The 18722-nt window shown below is 43.0% G+C and overlaps 1 protein-coding gene across 2 annotated transcripts in view; it reads left to right on the forward strand.

The window, feature by feature from the left end:
* The window catches only part of LOC126457950 (sodium-dependent nutrient amino acid transporter 1-like), a 225461-nt gene that overhangs the window by 121837 nt on the left and 84902 nt on the right, over positions 1-18722 (forward strand). Inside the window, exon 3 of one of the 2 annotated variants that reach the window (XM_050094681.1) lies at positions 9950-10048. In XM_050094681.1, coding sequence (XP_049950638.1) covers positions 9950-10048 — 99 coding nt within the window. The remainder of the gene's footprint in view (positions 1-9949; positions 10049-18722) is intronic. The other variant, XM_050094682.1, reaches the window with a different exon arrangement.

The raw sequence follows: 18722 nt of genomic DNA on the forward strand, positions 1-18722 counted from the left end.
CGGGCATGGATGTGTGTGATGTCCTTAGGTTAGTTAGGTTTAAGTAGTTCTAAGTTCTAGGGGACTGATGACCACAGCAGTTGAGTCCCATAGTGCTCAGAGCCATTTGAACCATTTGAACCTGGAACCGCGTGACCGCTAAGGTCGCAAGTTCGAATCCTGCCTCGGGCATGGATGTGTGTGATGTCCTTAGGTTAGTTAAGTTTAAGTAGTTCTAAGTTCTAGGGGACTGATGACCTCAGAAGTTAAGTCCGATAGTGCTCACGTCAGAGCTATTTGAACCATTTTTTGATTGCTGCAGTCTATAACTTACAAGTCAGTATAACAGTCGCTGAGTGCAACCGCTTTCAGAATGGAAGGTAGCCTGGCTAAGGATGTATTAGATGACGATCAGTTTGGCTTTACGAGAAGTAAGGGCACCAGAGAGGCATTTCTAACCTTTCTTTTGATAAATAGAAGTGAGACTAAAGAAAAATCAAGAAACGTTCGTAGAATTTGTCCACTTCGAGGAACCGTTCGATAACGTAAAATGGAGCATGATGTTAGAAATCCTGAGAAAAACAGAGATAAGCTGCAGAGAACAATAAGAGTGGACGACCAAGAACGTCGTGATCGGATTAGAAAGGGTGTAAGAAAAGGATGTAATCTTTCGCCCTTGCTATTCACTCTATACGTCGAAGAAGCATTGGCGGAAATAAAAGAAAGGTTCAAGAATGGGATTAAAATACAAAGTGATAGGCTATCGAGATTCACTGGTGGCATTGCTATCCTCAGTGAAAGTGAAGAAGAATAAAAGTAGGTGTCGAATGGAAAGAACAGTCTAATAAGTACGGTATATAGATTGAGAGTAAATCGAAGAAAGACAGAAGTAATGAGAAGTAGCAGAAACGAGAAATCGAAAAACTTAACATCAGGTTTGGTGATCATGAAATAGATGAAGTTTTGGAATTTTGCTGCCTAGGCTTTAAAATACACACGATGGTCGGAGCAAGGAGTCACTGGCAAAAGAGCATTCCTAGCCGAGCGAAGTCCGCTAGTATCAAACATAGGGCTTAATTTGAGAAAGAAATTTCTGAGAATGTTCGTTTGAAACATAGCATTTTATGCTAGTGAGACACAGGCGGTGCAAAACTGGAACAGAAGAGGCTCAGAGCAAGTGCAATGTGGTGCTATATAAGAATACTGAAAATTAGGTAGACTCGTAATGGAAGGAATGAGGAGGTTCTCCACAGAATCTGTGATGAAAGGAATATATGGAAAACGCTGACAAGAAGAATGGATAGGATGATAGGACATATGTTAAGACTTCAGGAAATAACTTCCATGGTGTTGTAGGGTTCTGTAGAGGGTAAAAACACTAGAGGAAGAGAGAGATTGGAATACACGCAGCAAATACACTCCTGGAAATTGAAATAAGAACACCGTGAATTCATTGTCCCAGGAAGGGGAAACTTTATTGACACATTCCTGGGGTCAGATACATCACATGATCACACTGACAGAACCACAGGCACATAGACACAGGCAACAGAGCATGCACAATGTCGGCACTAGTACAGTGTATATCCACCTTTCGCAGCAATGCAGGCTGCTATTCTCCCATGGAGACGATCGTAGAGATGCTGTATGTAGTCCTGTGGAACGGCTTGCCATGCCATTTCCACCTGGCGCCTCAGTTGGACCAGCGTTCGTGCTGGACGTGCAGACCGCGTGAGACGCCGCTTCATCCAATCCCAAACATGCTCAATGGGGGACAGATCCGGAGATCTTGCTGGCCAGGGTAGTTGACTTACACCTTCTAGAGCACGTTGGGTGGCACGGGATACATGCGGACGTGCATTGTCCTGTTGGAACAGCAAGTTCCCTTGCCGGTCTAGGAATGGTAGAACGATGGGTTCGATGACGGTTTGGATGTACCGTGCACTATTCAGTGTCCCCTCGACGATCACCAGTGGTGTACGGCCAGTGTAGGAGATCGCTCCCCACACCATGATGCCGGGTGTTGGCCCTGTGTGCCTCGGTCGTATGCAGTCCTGATTGTGGCGCTCACCTGCACGGCGCCAAACACGCATACGACCATCATTGGCACCAAGGCAGAAGCGACTCTCATCGCTGAAGACGACACGTCTCCATTCATCCTTCCATTCACGCCTGTCGCGACACCACTGGAGGCGGGCTGCACGATGTTGGGGCGTGAGCGGAAGACGGCCTAACGGTGTGCGGGACCGTAGCCTAGCTTCATGGAGACGGTTGCGAATGGTCCTCGCCGATACCCCAGGAGCAACAGTGTCCCTAATTTGCTGGGAAGTGGCGGTGCGGTCCCCTACGGCACTGCGTAGGATCCTACGGTCTTGGCGTGCATCCGTGCGTCGCTGCGGTCCGGTCCCAGGTCGACGGGCACGTGCACCTTCCGCCAACCACTGGCGACAACATCGATGTACTGTGGAGACCTCACGCCCAACGTGTTGACCAATTCGGCGGTACGTCCACCTGGCCTCCCGCATGCCCAATATACGCCCTCGCTCAAAGTCCGTCAACTGCACATACGGTTCACGTCCACGCTGTCGCGGCATGCTACCAGTGTTAAAGACTGCGATGGAGCTCCGTATGCCACGGCAAACTGGCTGACACTGACGGCGGCGGTGCACAAATGCTGCGCAGCTAGCGCCATTCGACGGCCAACACCGCGGTTCCTGGTGTGTCCGCTGTGCCGTGCGTGTGATCATTGCTTGTACAGCCCTCTCGCAGTGTCCGGAGCAAGTATGGTGGGTCTGACACACCGGTGTCTATGTGTTCTTTTTTCCATTTCCAGGAGTGTAATTGAGGACGTAGGTTGCAAGTGTTACTCTGAGATGAAAAGGTTGCCGCAGGAGAGGGTGGTGAGCCGCATCAAACCAGTCAGAAGACTTATTAGAAAAAAAAGAGAAAAGAAAAAAAAAACACATTCCAACATTGAGGCAGCTGTTCTTCCCGAAACAAAAAGAAAGAAACTGGCCATGAATATCTGCTCAAGTATGCTCATTATTTTAATAGAGTGGGAAAAGGCAGTAGGCTGAGGCAGAAGTATCCATTATTCTAAATAAAAGGTGGTCAGTATACACTGATAAGCAAAAACAATATGACCCTGCTCACCGCCACTTTGGATGCCGCCTGGTGACGTTGCGGGCACGTGACGCGGTAGCAAAATTATTTAAGCGGAGCAGACATGGACGGGGATCACCTTAGCGAAAATATGGGCTGAAAATTGGGAAATCTATTGTGATAAGTGACTTTTTCAACAAAGGGTGGCAGATCCTGTGAATGAGTATGCCGAAATTGGCGAAGCTGGTGGAACGTTCACGTGGTACTGTCGTGAACAACTACGGAAAGAGGTAGAACGACAGTGAAACTGCCAATAAGTGCTAAATGGTTAGGCATCCACGGCTCTTCACAGAAAGTTGGATTCGGAGGCTTGTCTCCTCTGTAAAGTAGGATAGAAGGTGATCTGTGGCATCTCTGCCGAAAGAGCACAATGCTGGTGCACGCACAAGTGTTTCGGAGAACACTGTTCATCGTACATGGAGCTCCACGGCATACCCTCTCTACCTGTTCACATGTTGACCCAATGATATTGTCAATTACAACTGCAGTGGCCACGGAACCATCGGGATGCGATCGTCGATCAATGAAGACGTGCCGACTCTTCGAGTGAATCACATTTTTGCTACACTAGGTCGATGATCGTCTTTATAAACGCCGTCATCGAGGTGAGCGGCGGCTCGAAACAAGCAGTGCACCACGTACGCAGTCTGGTAGGAGTAGTATTATGCTGTGGGAGACATTCTCCTGCTCTTGCGTGGGACCTGAAGCTGCAAGCGAAGGTTCGCCGACAGCTGCGCAACATCTGCATCCCATCATACTTGATGTCTTCCCCGACGGTGACAGCATCTTTCATCGTTGTAAATGTCCGTGTCTCGGAGGATGAACCATGCTTTAGTGGTTTGAGGAGTATTATAGTGAACAAACGTTGATGTCTCGGCGACCGAATTCGCCTGATGTAAAACATATAGAACCCATCTGGACATCGTTGCGGGCACAAATCAGTTGCCCGTTATTTACGCGAATTAAACGACCTTTTCGTTGACATCTAATGCTAAATACCTCCACAAATCTACCAACAAACTGTCAGATCTCTGATATACAGAATCAGTGGTGTATTTTATTCCAAAGACGGACAATCTGTATCTTCTACACTTTCAAGGATAGTAATGAATAGAAGAGGAGGCAACACGATGCCCAGCCTGAGATTGTAGGGTATAACTAGCAAAGTTCAAGAGAAGATAGTACTAATTACTTATAACAACATAGAGTGGCAAAAAAAATGGAGAGTCCAGAGAGAACACTAGAAGAACAATATTAGCATAAAAAGAGCAGTAGAAGCCCTTCGAGAATATAAGAAGAAGAAACTTGTTTGGTGGGCTGTAGGAAAAGCAGAGGTGGTTGAAACGAAAAAAAGAAGCTCATTTGACATTCGTGAAGAATGACAATCAAATAAGAAATAGATGCACGACACTAAGTAGGGACTTGAAAATAGAATTGTTGAAAAGGAAAAACAAGGCGCGAGGTGAAAGACGTGAATATGTAGAGAGGATGATCGGTGGAGCTGGTAGTGATGAAGCATGGAGGGAAATCAAATCGAGGGGCATGTCAATTGGACACAAGTCACATCATAATAATATCAGTCATGGTCAATGGTCAAAGTATTTTAAGAATTTATTTGAGGAAAATGGGTCTGAATCTTCATATAGATGTGAGATAACGATGCAACGGAAGGAATTACGGCCTTTGGATACAAAAGTTCTTCAACAGGCTTTGAGGAGCTGTTAGATGAAAAAGGCATCATGATCTGGAACAATATATCCAGACCTGGCGAGTTTGACCACAGAAATGGTTGGAGATGCCAAGGAAACTGTTTAAAAGAGTGTGAAATGGAGAAGATGTTCCATCGGAATGGAAAGCATGCTACATAACATAACATAAGAAGGTGTCACGTAAGGACCCAATAATTATGGGGAATTGGCACTGATTCCTTTTGTTGGAAAACTGTTCTCGAAGATACTTAAGATTTGATAGACAAAGAAACAAATCACAATCAGCAAGAAGAGCAAGCAAGATTCTGGGAAGGAAGGCCGGTAATGGACATCTTCATAGTGAAATTAATGTGTGAAAAACCTATAAAGGTTGGACTGGAGACGCACTTTCCATTGATTGACCTAGAGAAAGCAAATGATAACGTACCCATAAACAAACTGTGAGAAAAGTTGAAGGAGAATTTGATGAAAGATTGCTAAAAGCTATTATGAAATTACATGAAATAATGTGATTACGTAGGCTTTCCCGGCGTAATAAGTCTTGAAAGTCTCTTCGGGTTTTCTGCCGGGTCCTAAAATCAGCTTGACTCGATATTTCGGCGATCCAACTGTTCGCCATCTTCAGGAAATGCTTCTTCTACTGATGAGTCCCGCTGAGAACTGACGCAAGATTGCAATCCGCCCATCACGGTTTCTGGCTTCCAAAATAGGGAGGTGGCGCCGCCCTTAGTGAAACCCTGCTGGCAACTATATATCGCAATCAAGGCCGCACCGAAGAACGTTCAGTTTTGATGCGAGATAATACAGGATTCCACGTTTTGCTAAGAGGAAACCCATTGTCTCTGTTGATTAAATTATCAGCCAACCTAATTTCAATCGCCTCTTTATAGACACTATTCCAAAAACCGGAAATGTTGGCAATCACAACAGTTTCCTCAAATTTCATTTTATGTCCCTCATTTGTGTCCCGCATGGACGTGATGCTCTTAACAGATTTTTGGACCACTTCAACGGTCTTCATCCCCGTATCAAATTTACTATGGAGGTTGAAAATGATGGGATGCTTCCATTTTTAGACGTAATAGTTTATAAAAAACCAGATGGAACTTTGGGACACAGTGTTCACCGAAAGCCGACACACACAGATTGGTATCTGCACCCTAAGAGTTGTCATCCACCACACCAACGTAGTGGCGTCCTTAGGACTTTGGTACGGAGAGCATATGCCATTTCCGACGCAGACAGCTTAACCCAAGAACTTGAGCATTTGATGACTGTTTTTAAGGAAAATGGATATACCGAGAAACAGATTCGTCGGGCTATGAAATTTGGACCATCTCCGGAGGTGTAAGAGGAACATAGATCTGTGGCCTTTCTTCCTTATGCTGGAGGCTTATCGTTTAAGATTGGACGAATTTTAAGGAATTTTAACATTAAGAGTGTGTTCCGTAGATTGGACGAATTTTAAGGAATTTTAACATTAAGAGTGTGTTCCGTCCACCTTCTAAGATTAGGGCTCTGCTCGGCTCTGTGAAGGGTGATTTGGGACTTAGGAAACCCGGGGAGTACAAAATCCCGTGTCAATGTTGGAAAGCTTACGTTGGCCGTTCTATTCGCACAGTGAATGACAGGTGTGTGGAACATCGCCGTCACACGAGGCTACAACAGCCGGAAAAATCGGCCGTAGCACAAAACTGCCTAAATGAGGGACACAAAATGAAATTTGAGGAAACTGTTGTGATTGCCAACATTTCCGGTTTTTAGAATAGTGTCTATAAAGAGGCGATTGAAGTTATTTAATCAACAGAGACAATGGGTTTCCTCTTAGCAAAACGTGGAATCCTGTATTATCTCGCATCAAAACTGAACGTTCTTCGGTGCGGCCTTGATTGCGATATATCGTTGCCAGCAGTGTTTCACTAAGGGCGGCACCGCCTCCCTGTTTTGGAAGGCAGAAACGGTGATGGGCGGCGCATGCGCCGTGAACTGAACGGTGGCCTATATAGGACGTCGAATTGCAATCTTGCGTCAGTTCTCAGCGGGACTCATCAGCAGAAGCAGCATTTCCTGAAGATAGAGAATAGTTGGATCGCCGAAATATCGAGTCAAGTTGATTTTAGGATCCGGCAGCAAACCCGAAGAGACTTTCTACATGAAATAATGTAGAGAGAGTATGGATTTGGAACAGTTGGATAGGAGAATATTTGAAGTGAACTGTCTCTGTCAAGGATTTGGGTTAAGCTGTATCCAGGAGCAGACCTGCTGACTTGGCTTAGAAAATGCCAAGTTAGGGCAGCAAGATATTTAGCCGCTATATTGCAGATAACCGAACTGTATTAGTGGAAGATGATAAGAACTTTATGGTAACAAAGCTCAAAGAGGAATACAATATAGCTGGCCTGAAGACGAACATGAAGTGCGGGGATTGGCCAGTTGAACCGTAAAAGTAAATAATTTGGAGATAGATGGAGAAGTAATTGCAGCTGTGGAAAAGGCAAAATACCTTGCGGTTTTATTTAATAAACAGGGCACAAATAATGATGAAATCACTAGTAGGATTAATAAGGAACGAGCTATAACAAGGGCAATGACCCGATAGGTAAGAAGAACGACGAAGAAGAGAATGTTTAAAACTATAGTGCAGAGTTTATTTTTGAATGGAGCAGAAGCCCGGGAAGTCACAAAAAAACAAATCGGGGAGAGAGTGAAAATGGATAGGGACGTCTGTGGCGACATCCAATAAAAACAGCTGATGTGGTCTGACCATGTGAATTGGATGAATGAAGACAGCATACGGAATAGATGGATAACATACCAGCGGAAGAAAAGAGGTCACCCGCGACACAATTGGCAAGATGAGTGGAGGAGGCGATGGAAGCAAGGAATATGAACGTTGAGGAAATTCAAGACTGAGGACGTTGACGACCGCGGGAGGAGAAGCGGAGCCATCCGTAGATAATCCGCAAGAAGATCAGTTGTCAGAAGCGGATGACGAGCGTACACGATCTGTTCCATCAGTTGCCGGTGAAGAAAATGTTTTGGAAGATTTTGAAGAGGGACAGTCACTAACACCCGCAAAGTGGCACAAGCTCAGGGCGTATCTCATGCTAACATATAGAGAGTTATCTGTGAATATGAAATAACATACACACCACCTGCATCAGTGCCAAGCGATATGTGGGGGATTAGCTGCTATGGCTACATTTTTACACAAACTTGAGAGACACATTCACCTACCACTGTTTTCGTCTGGGCAGTGATTTGCCAATAATTGGGCGTTTACTCGAGGTGACTTCGGGAACTTGCAAGACAGACACATTTGGGCAGACGAAAATCAGCAGCACAAATGATTAGAAGTAGCCATCATAGGTTTATTGTGAACGTACAGGCGAGGACGGTTTATGAAAGGATCATAAGGTTAACCAGCCTAAATGGGTTGGTTTACTTAGTTTTTCTGATAAATTTTTCTACTACAGACTCGTAGCTTAATATGGCTGCAAACTGACGGAACTCCATTTCATTTTGATGCAAATGTGTGGTACTACCTCGACGCTAGACGCTCTATACCCAAAACGACGGATTTCTAGAGGAGCTGTTAAGGCGATCAGAAGTTATACCTCTTGACTATATTCTACAGTTCCTGCAACATCAGATGATGTTTTCGCGCGAGGAGAAATACTGAACAGTTTTGTTTATCATTTAGATAGTAAACGCGTCTTTACATCCAGTGCCACAGGAGGAAGCGTTTGCAGTCGGGTAAGTCTACAATAAGGCAGTATAGAGTCATGTTGCTTTCCGTCATTCTAAGAAAGATCGCTCTAAAAGGCTAGTCTCTCTTTTTCTGTTAACTGATATAAAGCTGGGTTGTTTCACCTTTTTGTACTCGTACTTCCGTTTAGCTACACCACACAGCATATAATGTAGTCGCCTTTATTCTTAAACACTTGGTGAAAGTGGTACGGTATATTTTCCTCTAGTGTAAATTAATTAACCGCAGAACATCCAGAGCATCAAATAAGCTTGCAACATAAAAACAGAAACATTGCAGTGACAAAGAATGTTTGCAGGAGGATTGAAGTCAAACGTCCCGAGGACGACGAGGTGTTAGATACTGAGCTCATGCTCGGAATGTAGAGCGACAGGGAACAAAATCGGCTGAGCCTGTTTCACATGAGCCATCTCAATATTTGCTTTAAGCAATTTGAGGAAACCACAGAAGACCTAAGTCTGGACTACTGGGCACGGACTTGAACCCTCGTTCTCCCAAATGTGGCTCTAGTGTCACAACACGATATAGTAAATGATGCTAGCGGCAGGACGCTGTGGCCGAGCGGTTCTAGGCATTTCAGTCCGGAACCACGCGACTGCTACGGTCACAGGTTCGAATCCTGCCTCGGGCATGGATGTGTGTGACGTCCTTAGGTTAGTTAGGTTTAAATAGTTCTAAGGTCTAGGGGACTGATGACCTCAGATAGTGCTCAGAGCCATTTGAAGCATTTGATGTTAGCGTCATTTACACATAGCGTGGTGAAATTCATGTGCACATTCCTTCAAAATTCAAATCATCGTCATTCGTCCTACATAAATATTTGATTAAGTAATACAGTTCAGTTATTTCCTCAGAGGTTTGCCAAAGAATGGAATAAGAAATTTACTTTATATTCGGAACACTGTCTTTCTGAATGGATTAAGTATCTGCAGGGGCATGGATAGAAGGCTGACCTGGAACTTTTTATGAACTTGATGTTTTCCAGCCAGAGGCCGTCAGAAATCCGTCCTCGCATTCGTGGATGTTCTACACCACCTACTCTCTTAGTTATATAAAAAAACCTATCATGCCCTTAAAAAGAGATATAAATTATTTAAAAAGGACTTCCCAATTACTGTTATGTAATCTGCATTTTCGTATTTAGGTAACTAAACACAATGCAGTGTTATTATTGCTTGAATATCACTAAAAGAGACACTTAAAGTTCTTCTTTTTCTTTATGTTAAACTTTTTCGCTTAGAATTGGGAAGTAAATAAGTGAGAACATTGTTTTTAATGTAGATGATACATCCAGCGTTTTGATAAGCGCATTTTGTCTGTTACGTTTCAGGAACTGGGCAACGTCAACCCAGCATACGTCAGCGACAATGCGGAAACCTATGGACGCAAATTGTCAGTTACCTCTGACAATTCAGCCAAGGTAGGGGAGGTATGTATCTGCAGGCTGTTAATATTAGCTGCATTGTTCTCGTACCGAAGAATTATCCATCTGATTATTCTGGTAGACTGGTTAATTCCATTTATTGTAGCTTGCTTGAATAAAATAAAAATATGTACATATACTATATCATTGGTTAAAAATCGCGTCTATCAGCATAAACATAAGAGTTAGAGTTCAACATAGAGTTAAACACAGAGTTGCAAAAATATCACAAATATGAGCTTCCTTTAGTTAGCGAGGTTAGCATTTCCTTAGGTTGAAAAAAAAACTGTGATCGAAGGTCCGTTAGCCAACAGAAAATTCAAGATATGCGAAATTCTATGATAAAATGAACTGTAAGACAAGATAATTAAAAAATATTGTCAGTCTTCAAACTAGTTCATTATTTTTTACTTCACCGATCTAATTTCAGGTTTACGTAGGTAAAATGTTTTCCTTTGTTAACTTTTTAAGCCGTTATTTGCCAAGGCCTCGTCGAGTGAAAACCAATGTTACAGACGTTACGTTAGCATGTGAATAGTCGCATACATTTTCTTACGTAGCGAGGGACGTTGACAAAAGGTTCACACCACTTTAACTGCTTATTGCAGGAGATGTGTTGTTACATACCCACCCGCCAACATTGAGACTGCATTTAACTCAAATACCATGCTTTTTTTGGACGAGACGTGACGATATTGCAGTACCTGTGTTCAGAATTACACTGCAACGTTCCTTCGGATACGTAAGCAAGAACAGGCATAGTGGCGACTACAGCCGTTATGAAATACATGAAGCGTATTCGCATTTGCGAATACGAACAACAGCAACTGCGTAGTACAATGACGACAGCGAAAATTTGTGCCGGACCGTGACTCAAAAACGGATTTTCCGCTTATATCGATCTGTCGCCTTACGGTTAGGCTACCATGTCTGAGCAACACAGGCACAGCAGTAACATATTTACTCGCCAACACCGGGCAAGCGATATTCAATTAAAATGTCTCCCCTGTACGGAAATACACATAATGAACGTACGAGTGCAGGTTCTTGACACATGATTGACGACATATGGAAGTTTGGGTGCGGCCGTGAGTCGTACTCGCATATCCTAATGGCAAGGCGACCGCTCGCGATAAGTGCATATCCGGGATAGCGTCCCAGTCCGGCACAAATACTCACTGTCGTCGTTCCATTATACAACTGATGGGTGTCGATATTCACAACTGCGAATGAATTTCATGTAGATTGGGGAAAGGCTGTTGGCCCACAACAACTTCAAGATTTCGCTGCACACCAACCTGAAAAAGTTTGAAATCGTGATGTAAAATTTACCAAAGTCTGAGCCACACTTCCCAAATCATATATTTAGATATAATGTATTACGCCGGATATTTGGGTGGCTATTTGATAGTGACATTTCTGGATTTCTGCTGCAAGTGCCAAATTCACTCATACGCACATTTCTCAGCAATCGAGCACTTACAGTAAATTGTCTGTAATGAGCCAACCATTATTAAGGAATAAGTAAAAAAATATTTAATTGAAACCATAATGGAAACGCGTGTAGGTTAGTATATGATTCGCAAGGAGGTCTGTTTCAAATAGACGATCACTGTTCGAAAAATATTTAACCCTCCACATAATACACAGTAGTTTTTGAGACTATCTTGTCTGGAATGAACACCTAAACCTAAATTTTCTGAATCAGCCTTTCTCAAAGTGCTGTGCAAGAGATCAATAGTTTACGCAGACCGCTGTGTTTGTAATCGTATCTCTCTGATATATGTTTGTACGCAATACGAAACTGCGGTATGATGTGACAACACCTTGAACATCCTGATTTTTAAAAAAAGCCTTATGAACCTGAATTCGTTCAACATCAGTAAACATAAGTACTTAATACGTTATTACAAATTAATTTGGGATTAAATTTTTAGAATAATCGTCATTTTTATTTGATAAGGCTGTGTATGTAGTTAACTCGCATTATCTGCATAAGACTGTCAAGAAATATAAACTCTTCTGAAACAAAGACTACATTTAGTCTGTTAGCTTATTGGTGCTTGGAGCCGAAAGTCTCGTTAAGTCTTAAGTTCATAGCGCGAAGTTTTGGAAGTCCATATATGTTTGTTTTCTCCATGTCTCTCTTCTGGAAAAACTCTCTGCCGTAATTTGGAGCTCCTGTCATTTGTTACGTAGCATTACTCCAAATTCAATACCGACGACATTATTTCAATAATTATAGTGTAAAATTACCTTACATTCATTCGTATGGTGCAAACACCAGCAATGAGCACATTTAAAATTTAAAATTCTCGCAGCAGTATATTTGTTGCAAAACTATATGGAATAAAGGTTACTGTTACATCAAAGACATATCCATTTCTAAAATATTTGTCAGTTCTCATACCTATTCGACATCGTTAATTTTAGTGAAACGAAAGAAACTTTGAAATTCTTAAAGCGGGCCAACTTCGATCATCGCCAAGGTCTATCGGAAATATTCACCGTTTTTATCTTTGTATACATTCAAGCCCATACTTTGGGAAAGCAAAAGTATGGCTGCATCTCCATAAAATAGTAACGTAGTGCATGCAGGTGTACAGTGTATCATTATTTTGAATTTAATGTGCTTTGCTGCTATTATCGTCAGTTCCCGCATTTGCCACAAATTTGCTTTTAAAGGCACGTATTTCGTTTCGATGAAATAAAATATAAATCATCGATGTTTCTATTATCGTATTTTCTTCTTTCTCCTCTCTTTCACAGACATTGCTGCTCAGTTAAACAGTGTTAGATGTCACTTTTCGTTTTGGACATACTTTAAGAAAATTGCTACAAGCGTTTTTCAGGTAATTTAGTTTCACATCAAAATAAAAACCGGAAGCATAAAAATTCTGCAGGATCTCAAATCAGCCGTTAACAAATTTTGAATTCAGCGTGACAAATAGCATTTTTCAATGATATTAGCCGCTTTTAGGCTTCGAAATGAATCAGTAGCAACAGATAAAAATTTGTGCCGGACCGTGACCCTCATTCGGATCTCCCGTTTAACGCGAGCGCTCTGACTAACCACATCGGCCATCCGAGCACGCTTCCGAGCCGACCCCAAATCCCCAGCCTGTTGCACACTGCTAGCGTAGCGTCACCTACCCGTGAACCGCTGTCCGAAAGAACAGACATCACATATGTGTAAGTATCAGTAAGGTGCGACGCCCGATCTCTTGCGAGAATCCGAAATGGCGAATGAGGGCTTCATGGGTAGGTGACGCTACGCCAGTGGTGTGTAACAGGCTGGGAATTTGAGACGGATGGGAAGTGTGCTCGGGTAGCCGATTCGTTTAAGCGATCGTTCAAATTAAACAGGAGCCTTAGGTTCGAGCACAAATTTTCACCTGTTGTCACTGAATCATTTTAGTGACCGAAAGCGGCTTCGAATCACGTAAGGTGTCCGTTATTTCAGATAAGTCCGAAAGAGCAGACACCACATACTGGGTCATCAGGAGCATTTTCTGTGGTGTTTGAGCGATATTTGGTATTTCGTTTTCGCATTGTATAGCTGGAGTCAGCCCAAACAAACAGAGCTCATCACGTCTTTCATGCGACTCGTAGTGTTATTTTTAAAGAGGAATTTTAAGTGTCCATTCGACAGAGAGGTCCCATATTAGTCTAGTGCGATATTTGTTTTGTCGATGCGTATTAACTGGGACAAGCAGCGACAGCACTGCACTGACCCGCGCTAACTGCTACCGCGAAGCCATTGGAGTGCTGTTTATTCTCCGCGTTTTACTATCCCTGTTAATAAGTATCGATAAAACGATTATCCGTCTACACTAATTTGGGAGCACTATATCGAATGGGCTCGTAAAATTCCGATTTAAAAACAATTTTATTTGTGATGAGAAACAAACCGACGGTAATTTTTTGCGCTGACTCTAGCTAAAGAATGCATAAACTAAATTTCAAATACCTGCCGAAACACCGGAGAAAACGCATCTGTCGAATCATTGTAGACGCACCAGGTACATGTAAGTAATTTTTTCTATGTTGAAGTGTTGTCTCACACATGAGCCATTTATTTTATTGCAAAGATTTGTCCAAAATTTATTAATAGAAAGTAATCGTATGCGGTTGAGGAAAGATCTGTACACATGGGAGAATTCTACAGCGAAGATAATTACTGAAATGTTGTTATAGCTTAATCTGATGTTTTTGTCAATGTAACATAAAAGTCTGGAAACCAATAACAAATATTTCAGAAATAGATAATAATTTTAAACTTATCTGTGGCATGTCTGACAGCTTTGTGTGTTGAAAGAGTGCTTCTTATTCAACAACATAGTCGCTAATTTTTTTATATACTTCCTGTTGCGGATAATGTGGCAGATTGTCTATACATTCAAACTGAAGATTCTAGCATTTTATGCGACCCCTCAGATGTGTTACAGCTAGCTGACGGCAACGTCACGTATGTGCGCGAATGCCTGCGAGAAATGTGAGCTATAGCGGCCGTTACCTTGTTGAAAACTGACTCTCGGGTATCCCTACAAGAACAGCAGCACTCGGGGCCGGGATAGGGTGGCTGTAAAGAACGTGTAATCAACAACCGCCGCACTTTTGCCGATGATTGTCGATGCAGCAATGTAGAAAATGAAGTACGGTACTACAGGCAACTTCTGTGCTGTGATATGTTGTCACTGATGTGAACACGTGACAGTTAACAGTGAGAAAGTACCAAGTTTTCAGTTTGTAGTAATATCTTCTGCTCGTTCTTGAATCAATGGCGGATCATTTACATCTTTTCTAAATTACTGCGACAGTAATGCTAGAATCTTGAGTGCTAATCAAGATGTGCGTTGATTATATCTGTTCCATGTCTTTTATGGTCTGTGTAGCTCGCAGAAGAAAAGTTTTAGTCGTTGTATATTTTCGTTAATGTAGTCATCTAGCAGCTTCTACTGTTACTGAAACTTGTTCGAGGGATATGCACTTTTATGGAAAGAAACATAATATTCATTTGGTACGACAGAGAAAAGATAGTCTGTTATTTCATCGTTATTGGCGTCATTAGGGGTGGAGAAATAGCTCGCTGAATTTGTTGAAGCAACCGTCCAGAATTAATTTATAAAAATTATGATAAACCTCACAACTGGGTAGCTGGATCGATAGGAATTTGAACCATGCCCCTCCAGAATATATTATGTCTCTCCAACAGTCGTCAGGCGCATTTTCCCTGGTGTTTCAGCAGATATCTACAATTTTGTTTTTGCGTTGTGTAGTTGAAGTCAGCACAAACAAATGCTGATCATCACGTCTTTCACGTGACGTCGAGCGTTGATGGAAAGCGTCAGTTTGTTTGCCATTACAAAGAAAATTATTTTTCAACTGGAATTTTACGTGCCCGGTCGACAGAGCGGTCTTAAATTAGTCTAGTGGGATATTCGTTTTACCGATATATGTTAACAGGGACAGTAAGACACGAGGAACAACGAGTACTCCAGCTGAGGCAGCACCGCCCTGACCCTCGCTGACTGCACCGCCACACATCTGTGCTGCCCACAAGGGAGACTCCATGGCACCACTTCTCAAATCTAGGTGCAAGATAGTCCAGTGGATATCCCGTCAAAAACTGAACGCCGATCAAACATGAAAACAGGAACAAGGCATACTGAACTGTGGAAAAAGAGGCTAAATAGAAACAGTGAACGGTCCAAGGTCGAGTTGGGCAAGCTCCCACGAATTGGAAGAACCACGCGTCGTGGTTGTGTGGTTGCGGTGTTGGACGGTAAACCGGAAGCTCCGTGTTCAAATCTCCCACGTGATCAATTTTTTTTTTCAGAAAATTATGAACTTTCCGTCCGGTCACTGACCTGTCTGTTCTTCATCTGTAGTCTTGACAATTGTCATGCTATACATTGGTTATAGGATGTAAGAATAGATTACCGTCCCAAGTAAATGTGATGAATAGTGAGAGCAGACGAGATGCCGCATGGACCTTCCACAGAAATGGAAACAACATATAAACGGTTGTGAACAATATTAAAACAAAGAAATTCAAGAGTCAAAACTTCCGAAACGGAACCCAAGACTCATAGCATGTGGTAATTGTGTAGAACAAATAGGAGGTACTTACGTCTAGAGATCCCTTCCTTACACCTCGCTGTTGCAAACGGATTTTACACCATGACAGAGACACAAATCTGAGTACAGTGAACAGACACCTCAATGACCGGACGGACAGCTCATAATCCGGCAAGAAAAGAAATGGGGCAATCCCACACCTCGAACACAACCACGAGGCCGTTGCTCTTGAAATGCGCTCGATGTTGCAACTCTTAAGCTTGGATCGTTCACTATTCCTGTTTTGCTTCTTTTACAACTGAGTACACCTTTTTTGTGTTTTCATGGTTGATGCTGCGAATACATAGAAAGAAAGATGCTTTATCATTTAGCTACGATATAGCAGGTCAGCAACTGGAAGCAGTTAATTCCATAAATTATCTGGGAGTAGGCATTAGGGGTGATTTAAAATGGAATGGCCATATAAAATTAATCGTCGGTAAAGCAGATGCCAGACTGACATTCATTGGAAGAATACTAAGGAAATGCAGTCCCAAAACAAAGGAAGTAAGCTACAGTACACTTGTTCGCCCACTACTTGAATACTGCTCACCAGTGTGGGATCCGTACCAGATAGGATTGATAGAAGAGATAGAGAAGATCCAGCGTAGAGCAGCGCGCTTCGTTACAGGTTCATTTAGTAATCGCGAAAGCGTTACAGAGATGACAAATAAACTCCAGCGCAAGACTCTGCAAGTGAGACGCTCAGTAGTTCGGTATAGGCTTTTGTCGAAGTTTCGAGAACATACCTTCACAGAGGAGTCAAGTAGTATATTGTTGCCTCCTACGTATATCTCGCGAAGAGACCATGAGGATAAAATCAGAGAGATTAGAGCCCACAAAGAGGCATACCGACAATATTTATTTTCACGAACAATACGAGACTGGAATAGAAAGGAGAACCGATAGGGGTACCCAAGGTACCCTCCGCCACACACCGTCGGATGGCTTGTGGAATATGGATGTAGATGCAGACGTGAATCTGGGTGTAATTTTTGATACGTATCGGGAAAACGAATATTGCACCAGACTGATTTGGGACCGATCGATCGAATGCACACGTAAAATTTCACTTTAAAAATCATTTTACTCACAGCTGGAAACATACCGGCACTTCCTGTCGTCACTGGACGTCGCATGACAGACTTGATGAACAACACTTGTTTGGGCTGACTCCAGCTAAACATTGCGAAAATGAAATTGGAAATATCTTACGAAACACTGACGAAAATGCGCCTGACGACTCTTAGGAGAGACAACCCTTATATAAAGTGTTTAAAAAATGTGTCAAATATTTTGAGAGGTGACAGTACTCATCGGAACAAGAAAAATAAGTCCAATAAACAAACACTTGTTTATAGGAAGGGCTGCGCGACGCTTGGTTGCGGATATTAACACAGTCGTTGCTTTGGCACTCCGTCAAATGTGTCGGCAGGATACGCTACGGTCGCAGGTTCGAATCCTGGCTCGGGCATGGATGTGTGTGATGTCCTTGCGTTAGTTAGGTTTAACTAGTTCTAAGTTCTAGGGGACTGATGACCTCAGATGTTAAGTCCCATAGTGCTCAGAGCCATTTGAACCATTTTTGTCGGTAGGATATTATGATGTCTAACATTAGGTGGTCTGCAGTCAGCAGTGTGGTTAGAGTCGTGTTGTAGGCTACCTTAGTTTTCGTTGTGTTTGTGTGCGTTACTGTAAGGTACCAACCCTGGGTACGTATCACGGTGTTTTACCTTCTTCAAACGCAGATTCACTTTATGTGTTTACTGTTGCTGCTCTCTGCTACAAATGGTGCAGTACATTTACATTTTCTCTCTTCTACCACTTGTTAGCAATGGTAGTCTATTACTCGAGACGTGAAATGGTGGATGTGGTACTCGGCTATGGTTTAGCAAATGGACGTAGCCTGCGAACCCATGCCCTCTACTCTGAAAAATATCCACCGCGCAGAGTGCCCTCAGATAAGCTGTTCGGCAGACTTTTCCAGCGCCTGAGGGACACAGGTACCCTTGCACTTCGAAAGACTAACGGTGGAAGGGCCCACAGTCCGCACACCTGACATGGAGGACCGTGTGCTATGTTCGGTGGGAGAAACCCCTGGGACCAGTGCGCGACGATTAGCAACACCAGATGGCGTGTCTCACTCTCTTATCTGGGGAGTACTTCATGAACAATTGTTGTACCCATATCATTTACACCAGGTTCAGGCCCTAAGGCCACCGGATCACGGTGGCAGACCGTGGTTCTGTCAAGGGCTGTTGCAGAAGAGTGCCGCAGATCCACTGTTAACATCCAAGATTTTATTTACCGATAGCCACGGTTCACAAGAAATGGTGTTGTGAATTTCGATTATCAGCATGTATGGGCAGATGTAAATCCCTAGGCAATTGAGGAAAGAGGCCATCAACACCGATTATCAGTCAAGGTACGGGCAAGCGTATTGGCGATAGATTAATAGGGACATATGTGCTACCGCAAAGGTTAACTGGAGCGCTGTATCTGGACTTCCTCATTACTGTATTGCCTATCTTGCTGGAGGCTGTCCCATTGCAGCATCGAA

Source organism: Schistocerca serialis, chromosome 2, assembly GCF_023864345.2.
Source record: "Schistocerca serialis cubense isolate TAMUIC-IGC-003099 chromosome 2, iqSchSeri2.2, whole genome shotgun sequence".
Taxonomy (NCBI): domain Eukaryota; kingdom Metazoa; phylum Arthropoda; class Insecta; order Orthoptera; family Acrididae; genus Schistocerca; species Schistocerca serialis.